The following is a 13,699-nucleotide window of genomic DNA, read 5'->3' as shown; positions in this document are numbered from 1 at the left end:
TTGTGGGCTATGATCTGTGGTTCTATATTTGGTAACCCGCAAGTTACGTTTAGTGTTTATGGATGTATTATTCCAGGGCGGTGATTTATCATGAAAATGCCTATATATGTAGATGTTCATAATTGGACAGTATCCTTTTGTTCATATATGATGCCTCCTAAACAAATTCCCTCTGGCGGTCACTACCGGCCAAAATAAGGAGTGGTTACCTAGTGTATATTTTACCGTCGCATTTCGTTTTTTAATTGGCCGGTCTCTTTTTGCGCCAATCATGGGTGACTCTGATTCGCTGCTCTCCTTTTGTTTCTTCCTAATGCAGTTAGTTGGACTTTCTATGTTCATTATTATTTCCCCAGAACTGGGAAAGGCTTTGTTCACTTTCCCCCCTCCCCCTCCCCCCCTTCTTTTCACCTCTGGATATCATCACAAGCCGTACATATCCAATCAGTATGGACTCCTCATTACCTGTCGCTGCCGAGGGCTCCGTGCAAAAGTTCATGAACGTCCCCCATGACCAAAGATGGGAGTGTCTCAAACCAACAATCATTCAAATTTATATGGAGGAAAACGAAAAGATTGCACGTGTTGCAGAGCGAATGAAAGATAGCTATGACTTTGATGCTCAGTTAGTATCGTGGCTATATTGCTGTTATCTGCCTGAGTAGTGTGATATCTAATCAAGTATCTGAATGATCAGAGTTCCTCACTACCGGTATCGATTCAAAAAGTGGGGGGTCAAGAAGAGGACTACGACAGAAGAGAAGAATGCTGTTATTAGTTCACTCGGAAAACGTCGTCGGCAAGATGTAAGGAGCATAACCGACGTGACTATAGATCAAGGAGGTATAAGAAAAGCTATAGATGGAAAACAACTCAAGCGACATATCAATCAGAGTATTCGGCATAGTGAGCCGTTGACTTGGACCCCGGGATTGTAAGTTGAAGCAACAAGGGATAGCCTGAAGCAGGTCACTGAACTCATTTACTCCCTAGGTTCTTTCGATACAACCCCCTATATACGGCCTTGGTCGATAATATCGGGGGATACGACCGATCACAAGCATCATCACCTAATGCAGGCCCTGCCTCCCCGGACTACTTGATGATAAACAGTTTAGAAAAGAGCGACTCTGCTTCTGGAAATCATGGTACAATCTCACCGACCAAAGAACTAATCCAGAGAAAGGTTTTCTTAGATAGAGCTAGGCTCTTTCTGGGAGGCAGAGAGTACGACTTGATGGCGCAAATAGATAGGGAGGAGAGAAAGTATATCACCTCTTTAAGTATTCTACTGCGTGCGATTAATGCTGACAACCTTCATCGTCCTCCATCAGGCATATCGCGGCATGGCTCCATGACTTTTGGATTTACTCGTTTACAACGATGAAGCACTGGGGTAAAGGGCCTATGGTTTGGAGTCTGAAATTAGTAGATTCCATGTCGCCTTCCAGGAACCCATTCACATATGTGCCAAAGAATCGCATTGAGGGAAACCAAGTATCGGAATTCCTCCCACGCCTCGCATATATCCCCCCACTCAACAATCCGACGCAGCTTTGCAGATGGGCTATCCATTATAAGCCACCTCGTTATCAAAGAGACCAAACGCCCTCTGAATCCTTAGTGGATAAAGGCAAACGCAGATTTGATATAAATGATGATGAGTTTACATGGCCCGAATGGCCTGTTACTGACCCCCCTGAAGACCCCGGAGCGATCATTTCCCAGGGGCTCCATCAGAATTTGTTCAATTCGGTGGAGCCGGAGGAAATCCCCTTAGACGCTGATTCAGTATCGGATATTATAGAAAAGCGCCCGGATGAGTTTCGAGCAGAGATATTCGGCATCGCTATCATGTCCCGCAATCTTGATGCCATAAACAGTATCATCTACAACTATGAAGGGAACTTTCCAGCGTGGTTTTCGAACGTGTTCCCATTTCATCTAGCAGCAAGATTCCTGGATGGGGCCAAGACCTGCTGTCTCGTTCTACAGATGTTACTCGACAATTTAGGTAATGAGATGTCACTTCGTGCCAACTACGTTGACAATAACGGACACACCGTGTTGGACACCCTGTTTGTTACCATCCTCCGCTCGCATAGTACTGTCCCGCTTCGAGTCATAAGTGATTCCTTCATTGATAAATCAAATGATCTTGGGCAGGGTGTTGACCCTTGCGGGAGATGGGATGCGGATTCGCCTTGTATTCGACAGCTGTATGCTTCAGGGCAATCGACAATCCCGCCTCAGTGGAAACATGTGTTTTGTCATACATCGGTTCAAGCAGTATGCCACTTCATATCTATAATGTTCGCTCGGCCCTATCACCCATTTATCAATACGCCAAGTGGATTGTTTCTGAGGCGCTGTGGTCACTGTGGGCTGAAGCTTCAAGTTGGACCTCTCCATGCCTTAATCTTGACCGCATACCACCTCGCTGAGGATGGCATCCCTGGCGAAAGTCTATTTGGGATGGTATCTTGTCTCGTCTGTTTATTGACCTTTCGTGCGGATCCCCGTGTTGCTGTACAAGTTCCAATGTCAGCATGGGTAGGATACGACACGAGCGAGGATTGTCAGCACAAATATATGAATGCTGCAGAGCTAGCGTTGGAAATATTTTCACATAAAGGGGGAACATGGTCACACAAAATACGAACAGGTTGGAAATGCTTAGGTAATTGCCATTCTTGAGCATGATATCAGGAAGCGCCGACCAGAAACCGACATAAGCGATTTCAAAAATATCCAGACTTGCGATTTCGGTACCCATATGTATAAAGGATCTTCCCGAGAGAATCTAGTCTATTGCGGCAATAGACAATTGGGAATGATCTGGGCGGCCATACAGGCAGAAATATTGACGTATCGCCGTTTGAGCGAGAATGACCCTTGGTTATCCGCCCGGTTTGATATGGAACTCCTCCTTAAGGGATTGGAAGAAAACGATGATCGATATCTTAAACTGCTTCTAGGGACCGGGAAAGACCCTCAAGACGACTTATTGAAACCCTTCTCGAGGTGTGGTCTTTTCCTGGAAGCAGCAAATCCAGGATGTCCGTTGAGGGAGGAGGTTTGCAGATCGTATTATGCGAATCTTGATGATTGGAAGCGTACTACTTTTATCAAGAGATGCTTCGGAAGCTTTGACGGGTAGAGGTTCAACTGTGATATAGGCAGGCAACTCTCGTTTGGGTCTTTCAAGGCAATGTCATCTATAGGTCATTGCAGGACATGTCTACTATGTGCCTCTCACTCGTAACCCCTTCGCAACCCCTATCTCTAGCACCTTCACAAGCCTCCTGATATCCTCCACCGAGTTGAAGAACCCAAACGAGACCCGAATCCCCAACCGATTCACCGTAATCCTCGCACCACAAACCCTGGTTAGATACGGCCCCCACGTCTCCCCAGCCAGCTCCAGCACACAAATATGCGGTGCCCTCTCCCCCCTCTCCATCGGACCCGCGACTCCAATCCCCAAGCCCTCACACTCCCGCTTCAGCAACTCCGTCAGATTATACAAATACGCCTCCACATCCGCAGGACCCAAAACCCCGAGATAAAACCTCGTGAACGCCGCCGCGGCAGCCACACCCACAAGGCTCATATTCTGATGCTCGAACCTCCTCGCATCCGGGAAGTAATCCACGGGCTCATCCGCACTAACCAGCAAATTCTCGCTCATATTCCGCACGGCAGCCATATTAACAATCGGCGGGACCGGATCCCCCAACTCCGCGAATGCTCGGGGAGAAATATACAACGCCCCTATCCCAGTGGGACAATTCAACCCCTTATGCAGACTAAACGCCGCGGCCGAGACGTCCATCCTCTGTACATCGATCCGCGCAATCCCCACATGCTGCGAGACATCCGCCAAAACATGTATACCCCTCGGCCTGAACTCCCTGCAAATCCCCTCCACATCGTTCATCTGCCCCGCATCAAACGAAATCGAGCTAATCCCCACCGCGCGAGTGCGTGAATCCACATACGGTCTCAGCGTATCCGGCCCCACAGCACGTATCCGCCCCGTCCTCCGGGCCTCTTCGACCGTCGGCACGATCCTGACCTCGAGTCCCTGCTCGCGCAGCGCGAGCCAGCAGTACACCATATTAGGGTGTTCGTTATCGACCAGCACCACATTATCCCCTTTTCCAAACCCTTCCCTTCCACCTGCCAGTGCGCGTATAAACCCTCCCAACCCCTCCGTCGTATCACGCGTGAACGCAAGCGTTTCCGGTGTCTCGGCATTGATGCACCTGGCGATGAGCCCCCGCGCTTCTTGGCGGGTGCCTTGCCATTTTGCGTACGGGTACGGCTCGTAGAGGGCGTCGGAGGAGTACTTTGTGATGGCCTCGTGGACGACGAGGTTTGAGGGTGGAGCGGAGGCGGAGTTGAGGAAGATGACGTCGGGGTTTTGGGTGATAGGGACTAGGTGTCTGAATGTTGCGAATTTCTCCGACAGGCGATTATCTTCGTTGGTGTCATTTTCTCTGGGCGAAGTTTTGGTGTTTTCAGGATCATGGAGTGTTTTCCTGGAGAGTGGACGAGATACCATGATTACTAATTACGGAACTGTAGTGAAGGTGACTATCAACATGATGATGAAACGAGGGACCAGAAGAGAATTCGAAAAAATGATGTCGAGTTTATTCAAATTATACCAACCGATCTCGATATCTTACCTTCCTATAAGAGCAATTGTAATTGCCATCGATTGGTATTGCACCATTGCCTCTTATACGTCTGTCGACCCCGCTTCGCTTTCTCCCAATGTAACCACCCAGGTCAACTCTATGTACGTGATACATCGGGCATAGGAGATATTTTCGCATGATATCGGCTGGCAACGGATGAATGAGACATAGAAAAATAGAAATGTAGGTATAAGTATATTAAAAGTAGTAAATTGAAGTAAATATTAGTAAGAAGGGTATTTCCTTTTCCTGCACTACCAACCCCATAAAATATGTACCTAGATAATAATCAATATTCCTCAAACTCCGTGCTAGATATAATTTCAAAAGACGCCTCGAGACCTCATTACGCATAGACATTTCGTCATGTGTACTTAATTTGTTACAGTAGCAGTTGTCGTCACCATATCTGTCGTAGTTGTTGTTACCGTTTCTGTCTCCTTCTCTGTCACTGTGATCGTGGCAGGGGCTTGAGCATTTGTCGCGGTGCTGAAACCGAAATGCCTAGTGTTTGTGGCAAATGGAGAACCATTATTATCATTACCAGGTAACCCAGGGAAGTCTGGGAGACCGATAGCGTCGGTCTCGATTGGAATGACGTGGAGGCCTGAATCCGTAGGTGTAGAATGGACTCGAGTGGATGTACTAGTAGATGACGGCGGCGAAGGTATTGAAATAATCGAAGAGGATGAAGTCAAAGATGAGGTTCTGGATGAAGAGGGGGTTACGGTGACGGTTTCTGTGATTATCTGAGGAGCTGAACTCGAACTCGATTTGGTTACGGTGCTGAAGGTGCTAGGGATGAAATGGGTGACGGTAACTGTTTTTGCGGGGGCTTCGGTAGAACTAGGCACCGAAGCATCGGTCGTCGAAGATATTTTGGTAGACAAAGACGTCTCTGTAGATGGACTCATCGTTACTGTAGTTTGAGCAGTCTCGGTAAAAGTTGGAGTGATCGTCACCGTGATTAAACCATCAGATGCTTTCGAACTTGAGCTAGATACAGAAGGCACATCACCACCCAGAGCCTTCTTGACGGTAGCATCATCCCAGCAACCAATCTGGACACCAGTAACTGTCGTCATCGGCAAGGCGTAGCAAGTTAGGTTGCTGGCACAGGGGATTATGTCGAATGTGCCGCCACTGGAACATTGACCAATGTTTCCATTGACACAGGCGACTTGGCCTGCCGTACAAGCGGACTGCTCTGTCAATCCAGCGAAGACTTCATTATAGCGCTTTGCATCAGCCAAGTTGCTGGCAAGCACTTCGGGGGATACTGTTGTACTGGAAGCTGGAATGGAGCTGATTATGGTGGGGATATTATCATTTGTTGATCCAGTCGCTGACACGGAGTGAGATGTGTATGATGATTTTGTTATTGGTACGAATACCGCAGAGCTCGATGGTGCAAGCGTAACAGCACTTGAAGCCAAAGAGCTACTCGTAGCACCAATTCCCCTGTTTCCGGTTGATGTAGAAGGATTAATAGCAGACGATGAGACTGATGATGCAGATGCTGATGCGGAAGTGACGCTGGTTGATGTTGGCTGGCTAGTCTCGCTTTGGTCTGAGGTACACGGGAGTTCTGAGTCAGAAGCAGGACTGGAAATAGCTGAGGATGCTGACATAAGCGGGAGTGATAAAGAAGTCGACATAGAAAGTTTAGTCGAGCTTGTTGATGGTCCTTTCTCCACGCTAGATGATGCGGCACTCACGGTCGAGCTCGAGATGGTTCCATTGGTGGGGGAAGGTCCAACAAGCACTGTGGAGGATGGAAATATGTTAATGGCGGGAATAGTATTACTTTCGGCGACAGTGAATGATCGGGAGATTGAAGTGGAAGATGCGGATCCAGATGGGCTCGATGGGCTCGACGGAGCGTTCGTACTCGAAGCAACCGCAGTTAATGATGAACTTGACAAGGCGCCCAAGTCTGATGTAACAAATGAGTTTAGATTTTGAGACGAAGACTGTGTTGACGTTTCGCTAAGCGATGGTAGCGAAGAGGCTTCATTTTCTACAGACGTTATCGACGTAATAGCTACACTAGAAGTGTTCGCGAAATTGTAAACGTTCGATGCCCCTGCTACATTCCGCCATCTTAATCTATAACGCGTTAGTCGGCCATCATCAACCCTCTCTATCCTCTCGAGGACGTACCTTTCTCCTCTCCTCAGCGGACCTGCCGCCGAGGCCTCGGAAAATAAAAGGAGGTGTGAGAACAGAACTATGATGAGCATTTTGAATGATTTTGAAATTTTCTGTAAGGAAAAAAAAAAAAGAAAGGAAAGTCTATGAGAGAAAAGGAAAAACGAAACCGAACAGAAGTATATCAAGATGTTGCAGGCATGGAGCAACAGCGATTCATATTACTCTGTCGGGGCGATAAAGAACGAAAATGTCTCAAAGAAGTGGAAAATACCCTTCAGAATCGAACAAGGGCTAAGCCACGGGAAGACAATAGTAAACAAGAGAATGGTTATTGATAAACGACAAAGAAAATGAGCGGAGAAAAAAGAGCCTCACACGATCACGAAGACGACCCGCGAAATATCTAGAAAAATGATCACCTGCTTCGAAGATCTTCACCCGCCGGAGTAATGGGGGAAAGGTCTCATCTTGTAGAAAAACATTGGACAAGGTGATTGCGCACATCTGGAAATTCTTACCATCGGGTCCAGGCCCATGACGTTAAAGGGACCGGGTTTTGCTGTAGTTTCGGCCAAGATGGGCTCGTAAGATAAAATTGAGGCCCGTCGAGAGGACCAGACAGCTCGGGAGAGATTGACCAATAATATTGTATTGGGTAAGGCTTCTCGGTCCATCTTGGCAGAGGACGATTTAGTAAAGCTAGCAACTAACCGTTGTATCATAAGTAGATTGGGCTTGAAGAAAGGTTGGCTAAGCGCTTCAAGGGTACTTGAGGTCTCTCCATCTTGATGTTTCGACAACTGGAGATAGAGACGCGCGCCTGTGTATTATTGGTGGTGGGCATCATGCTAGTTGGCGGCTATGAGGCCTCTCAGCCAATCGCCTGTGCCCCTAGAGAACCACCTGCGGCCACCAAACACTGAAGAGCTCGGTGAGACATTGATTGATTGGGTGTTAGTACCGTGTCTGGTATAAAGTAGTATCGGAAGACGGTATGCAAGAGAGGATATTTATCGTCCAAAGTACTCGCGCCTCACTTGGTTTTCGTTCACGAATTTGACTCTTCATGCGTGATGTTGGTTAGGGAAGGAAAAAGACGAAGGAAGACAAATTGATTCAAATTGATTGATGGATCGAGACTAAAAGGTGGGGGTGGGGTCAACTATCTGATTACTAAGCTGACTAAGAAAGCAATGGTTTGTAGATCACGTGTCATGCAGCATTGTCACCCTTTTCCTACCACCAAAGAATTCAAAGCATCTATTTACTTTCAGCATCAACAAGATATTGTTACTTATATCTTACAACAATGGTTATTTCATCAGTCTACAAAGCTTCAGAATGACAATCAGTTTTTTTCAATGTAATATTTCGCTGCAAAGCATCCTTAACCACCCAGTACTCATAGAAGAAAAGATGGAACCTTGCCAGTGACAGAAAGCAGCTGAAAGATATTACATAATCAATTTGTAGGTAAATATCAATTGAAGCTTTCACTAACAACCCTATCCAAAATGAAGAATCAAGAAGTTATCGCAAGCCATAAATATCATCAACACCACCAATCAGGGTCCAACGCTCCATCAAAGTCCTTCTCCGTCCCCGATCGTAGACTGCTTCAGTAGAATCTGCTGCAGCGCCTTAAATTTAATCGGCTTCGTCAAAAACTGCGAAACACCCGCCTCCATCGCTTCCTTCCGCATATCCTCATTACCCACCCCAGTGATCGCGATGACATTCGCCGATGGCGCCGTCGCTCTGCCGGTAGCCCTCTTCTCGAGCTCGAACTCCCGGATTTGTCTTGTCGCCTCTAGACCATCCATAATCGGCATCTGGAGGTCCATGAGCACGAAGTCGAAGTGCTGCTGATCCGGCGCTTCTTTAAACTTGGTCACCGCCTCCAGGCCGTTAGTAGCCTCCACGTACGGTAACTCGATCTTGTTCATGAAGGTTACTAGGAGCTTGAGATTGATCGCGTTGTCGTCGACGAGAAGCATGCGGGGCAATTGAGCTGATAGGTCCCTGGACTGTGTGCGACTCCGCTGCGTCACCGAAAAGTTGGACATGTCACTAGTACGCGATATGGGGATGATTCTCTTGCCTAAAGGGATTTTCGGCTGCAATTGCTCCGTTTTCCACTTGAAATCTTTGAGTGATGGTCTACATGGCCCCTTGCCAGGACTAGGTGTCGCCGATGAAGAATTGGATTCGACCTCCACGGCGTCTCCTCTGCATCGTGCACTAGACGGAGAAGGTGTTCTAGAGCGCGCGTTTTGGATACCATCCTTTTTATTCTCCTCATTAGCTTCGAATCGCTGGATGCACTGTAACAGTACTTTTCCAAGCTTACGGACGCCCACAGGTTGGCTAATAACCTCGATTGTTCTACCAAGAGAAACGAGATCCTGAATACCAGCTGCTCGCAGTGCAGCGGCTTCGAAGGCATTCGTGCATATAACGAGCCAGGCTGGTTTGTCATATTCTCTCTCCTTCTCCCGACTTAAATGTTCCTCCACCAGACGTTCTATCGGTGGCGGCTCGGCATATATGTAGATTGCCGTCTCTTTGTTGGCCTCGGCGGAATCGGTTTCGACAATGGTCATATCGAACCAATCTCGGCAAAAAGTAGCAATAGAAGACTCGAGCACGGAGAGCTCTCTGTTAGGGCCTTCCCTGCTACCAATTACGGGGCCTAAGAGGCAAACCTTTTTTCCCTTGGTAGCTTTCATCGCGTCACGCAGGGCATCGCTCTGGACACCGTCACACGACCCTGTAGTAGCGATCTTCATCGGAATTGCAATATTGACATGTGTCCCGACTCCCTTCTCACTATCAACCCTGATCCCGCCCCCCATGTTTTGAACAATCTGAGATGTGATTGAGAGACCGAGTCCTGTACCTGGCATAAAAGAGTCTTCTTGCGTGAATGCCTTGAATAAATGGTTGGAAAGGAAGTTTTGGGACATGCCAATTCCCGTGTCCTTAATGGAAATTCCGACCTCGATATCGGATTTTGTCACTTGTTTCGACGTAAGTGACACGTCAATACACCCGGTCGTGCAGTACTTGATTGCATTGCCGACCACGTTCATGATGACGCGCCGAAGACCCCCTGTCTGCCCCTCCAAGCACCACGATTCCTGTTTTTGGATATGGAGAACTAAGAAAACTTTTCCAGAGAACTTATGGCTACCGGAGTGGATCAGTTCCCGAGTCGTTGATGAATCATCAATACCCATCGACTTTATTTGCGCGGTCGAATCGTTGACCGGATCATAATGTCGAAGATTTATCTTCCGAAAGGTTTGGCCGGCAAAAACTGCTTCGACGACCTCTTCAAGGAGGATGGCAAGGTCAAAGGTAGCCGATGGAGGTTCCTCGATGCCGTGTGTATTTTTCCACATCTTGCCATCTTTTGACCCCGTGAAGCGTGAGGAGCCCGCCCGGTTCAAGTTGTTGATTTTTGCATAATCAAGGAGATGGTCGATGGTATCTAATAATGTCTTACCGCACGTTTCCACTGCTCCTATGAGACTTGTCTGATAGGCTGAAGTCATTGTATCCTCCAAAAACTCCCCAGCTCCTAGGATACCTTGAAGAGGAGAGCGGAGTTCATGAGAGATTGAAGCAATAAACGTGGATTTCGCAATGTTAGTATTGATGACCTCCATGCTTGCTACCTCGCTCATCATGCACGACCCAAATGTCTTAAAATAGGGCAGTACATCGTCGGGGTCGCCCATCTTGAAGTCATCGCCCCAAACAAATCCTGCGGCAAACCACTTGCCTTGGGCATAATAGAAAAGCGGCAAAAATATCAACCATTTTGCGTCTGGTATGCAACTAAGAAGTTCCCGCGGCAATAGCTTATGGGGCGGCTCCTCTGCATTATTCATCGATGCATTCAGCACGAAATGGCTCGCACCGCCCCCAGCAATCACTTCATCGAAAGTAAAGGTTTGATCCGATACGACGCGTCCATTATTCAGGTAGAAACATTTACCGAATGGATAGCGTAGGATTAGCTTTTTCAGATTCTTTCGTTTCACCATACCTCGGCGGTGCCTATCGTCGGGACCATTCACGACAGTTGAGCTGAGTATATTCGCCATTTCATCAGGCCGATCACTGAAATTTGTCTGTGGTAGGCTAGTCCCGCATCCTGGGGAAAGTTCGTCATCTTTTTCAATAACATCACCATCAGTTTCCTCGTCCTCTGTAGATTCGAAATTGACATCTAAAACCAAAGAAGGGTCGTCATCGGCATGAGGTGAGACTCCTTCGGATTGACGAGAGAATAGGCCTGATGAGGCATCAGTGAATACACAACCGGAAGCATTAGCTTGCTGACAAAGCAATTGGGAGGCTTGGGCGAAGATTCTGCGAATATTGTCATCTGAAGAATTAGAGGTTTCTCTTCCTCTTCCTCTAGAGACGCGCTGTCTAGAAAATCGGGGTACTTGAACCCCATCAACTTGATCGCGTGAAGTACTGCCTCTTATACGAGAAATTGAGCTGGGCCTAGGCAGGGAGGTCGCTTTAGATTGACTAAGACGCCCTCGCGTAGGTTCCTTCTGAGGATCGGTTGCTTGAACATCCGATTGTCGCTTAGTATTATTATTAGGTGGTTGTACGAAACGGTCTGTCTTGCTGAGTTGGTATTTATATTCGGATAAGTCCTCTAGGAAATATGAGATGCCTCTCATAAAATCCCTCTCCGACACACGGCCAATCGCATCCACTATAATGTCCATGGTTAGTTGTTTTCATCTTTGACATACTTAACAAATAAATAGAGGTGTTACTCACTAACCCTCTCCAGATGGTCGGCAATAACTTGCGCTACGTCTCCCATAAACTGTGCCTCATCAAGAGTAATACCTTGAGGTCTCGGTTGAGTATCAGAGACTGCATAGACACCGATAGCGTACCCCTGTTTCGTGACAATCGGTACACCCGCATAGAATCTAACGCTGGCTCCAGATGTGACATACGGACGATGTTTAAAACGATCATCCTCCAAGGCGTCATTAACAACAAAGCCTGGCACCTCCACTTTTCGGCCCTCTCCGTCCTCGAATGTTGTCGAAGCCCCGAAAGCATGCTCATCCATGCAATCCTGCCGCGGAAGAGAGACGTTCCCAAGCCATATATGATCGTCAGGGGCGTGTCGCCTCTCATCAACGAGCGAAACGGTCTGGGTAGCTTCGGCAAGGATTATCTGCGTATTCGAGTCGATTAAAGAGACCATCCCGCGCTTCACGTTCAATCTTAAGGCAGCCAACTGAGCGAGTGCGGTAAGCGTCGTATCGTGAGAACATCGTACCGATCGGGTTTCATCGGGTCCCGTGTTTGCAGGAACTTGCTTCAGTTTCCTCGAGTCGAGCCACGGCTGGTGATATTTGTTGACATCAAGTTGTCGAGCTAGCTCGTCGGTGCTAACGCTCGAAGCGCGCCTCTTCATGGCAGCAGGCGGAACCATACCGATGTACAACCTAGGTCGATACTGAATTCCTAATATAAGATTCCTCGATACCTTTTAATATCCCTCCCAAAACTGGGCGGAGATACCCAAGGTTGATATCTACCGCCAGAAGCCCCTAATCCGGGCCTGGAAACAGAGTGTATTTATATGTCCAATAATTAAGAATTCGAAAAATAGCGGAGTAAGTAGGTAGATAATCATTGGAATTGTCTGGGGTTCCCAAACCTTTCAACTCATCTCAACTAATCCTGTGATGACATCAGAATGATAGAAAGCGAACCACTACAATGATATGGTTAAATGAGCCAGGTAAATCCCTGCAAAAGAAAAAGTCTAATATTTAAAATAGTTAGCCTCGATATTAATTATACAGATTCGCATGAATAATAATTACTACTAGAGATCTGGATGACTTGGGTATTGACCTAGCTATTCGGAGACTGGTTTGTCAAAGGTTTCCCTATCTTGGGATCGAGCCATTGAGAGACAAGGGACATGACTTTTATGCATGCTGCTGTCTCTTGGTGGTAAGACTTGAGAATTTTAAACAATAACAACGTTGATGTATTCCCCGTCGAGTATACATGATATTCCTCCCTCAAGTTGGTGATAATCAATAGATTCAATATTGTTGTTTCAACACTAAGATCGTTCACTTTTTGGAAAGGAGGATTACGTAACCCACTTTTATGGCGGGGAACGTTATAGATTTAGAGCGTAGGCACAGCGCTAAACCCCACCAACCTAGTAAGCTACAGCGCTCAATAGCGATCGTCTTTCTATAAGACTTGAATCGGATGCGCACCTCCAAAGCCTCAACTCCCATAACTACAATATATTCTACCTTACACACACTCAGCTTTATATCTCAATAGCTTTCTTAAACATTCAATTGAAAATATCTATCTTATATATTCGGTTGGTCCTCGACAACTCTACTTGATTGATATACCTTGCGTACACCCGTTCGCCTTCAAGATAGTTTATGAATAAAGTTATTGACATCTAACGATACACGCCTTATACGTGTGCAACTATTTCAACCTACAACAGCTTAACTAAAGTGTATCGTTCAATATCCCAGATTGAGACCTTTCGAAACAAATTCTTTCCAGCTTTATTATAAAAAAATTAATATAATATAAAGTTACAAAGTTATTAATGTCCTTGTCAAAAGCTTACTACCAAGGTAAACTACCTAGTACCTACTAGTGACTAAGGACAACTACGCGACACTAGGTATTCTGCCAACCCTTAGGGAGATACGCTCTGTTGTTAATAGCCCCGGAGGTGCTCATAGGGGAATTCAGGCGCTATAAGCCCTATATACTATAGCGCATCCCTGTTCTAGAAG

At 46.8% G+C, this 13,699-nt stretch overlaps 4 protein-coding genes across 4 annotated transcripts; 1 reads left to right on the top strand and 3 right to left on the bottom strand.

Moving 5' to 3' along the window:
• Positions 1 to 422: 422 nt before the first annotated feature.
• GGS22DRAFT_197525 (uncharacterized protein) lies at positions 423 to 3,160 on the top strand (the record flags this gene model as incomplete). Its single annotated transcript, XM_047965990.1, has 5 exons — positions 423 to 625; positions 698 to 934; positions 994 to 1,266; positions 1,335 to 2,680; positions 2,724 to 3,160. Exons 1-5 carry the CDS (start codon positions 450 to 452, stop codon positions 3,158 to 3,160), a joined length of 2,469 nt encoding a protein of 822 aa, XP_047814291.1. The 5' UTR covers positions 423 to 449.
• GGS22DRAFT_84102 (PLP-dependent transferase) lies at positions 2,971 to 4,877 on the bottom strand. The gene is made up of 2 exons (XM_047968244.1): positions 4,695 to 4,877; positions 2,971 to 4,584 (listed from the first exon to the last, which is right to left on the bottom strand). The coding sequence occupies exon 2, from the start codon at positions 4,565 to 4,567 to the stop codon at positions 3,245 to 3,247; it is 1,323 nt and encodes a 440-aa protein (XP_047814290.1). The 5' UTR covers positions 4,568 to 4,584; positions 4,695 to 4,877; the 3' UTR covers positions 2,971 to 3,244.
• A 203-nt stretch (positions 4,878 to 5,080) lies between these two features.
• GGS22DRAFT_193226 (uncharacterized protein) lies at positions 5,081 to 6,949 on the bottom strand (the record flags this gene model as incomplete). Its single annotated transcript, XM_047965358.1, has 2 exons — positions 5,081 to 6,815; positions 6,870 to 6,949. 2 exons carry the CDS (start codon positions 6,947 to 6,949, stop codon positions 5,081 to 5,083), a joined length of 1,815 nt encoding a protein of 604 aa, XP_047814289.1.
• Positions 6,950 to 8,139: 1,190 nt separating this feature from the next.
• GGS22DRAFT_197521 (uncharacterized protein) lies at positions 8,140 to 12,342 on the bottom strand (the record flags this gene model as incomplete). The annotated part of the gene is made up of 2 exons (XM_047965989.1): positions 8,140 to 11,601; positions 11,670 to 12,342. 2 exons carry the CDS (start codon positions 12,340 to 12,342, stop codon positions 8,444 to 8,446), a joined length of 3,831 nt encoding a protein of 1,276 aa, XP_047814288.1. The 3' UTR covers positions 8,140 to 8,443.
• Positions 12,343 to 13,699: the final 1,357 nt, after the last annotated feature.

This window comes from Annulohypoxylon maeteangense, assembly GCF_022496945.1.
Source record: "Annulohypoxylon maeteangense strain CBS 123835 unplaced genomic scaffold GGS22scaffold_26, whole genome shotgun sequence".
Lineage (NCBI taxonomy): Eukaryota > Fungi > Ascomycota > Sordariomycetes > Xylariales > Hypoxylaceae > Annulohypoxylon > Annulohypoxylon maeteangense.
This window is presented reverse-complemented; position numbering and strand designations above follow the sequence as displayed.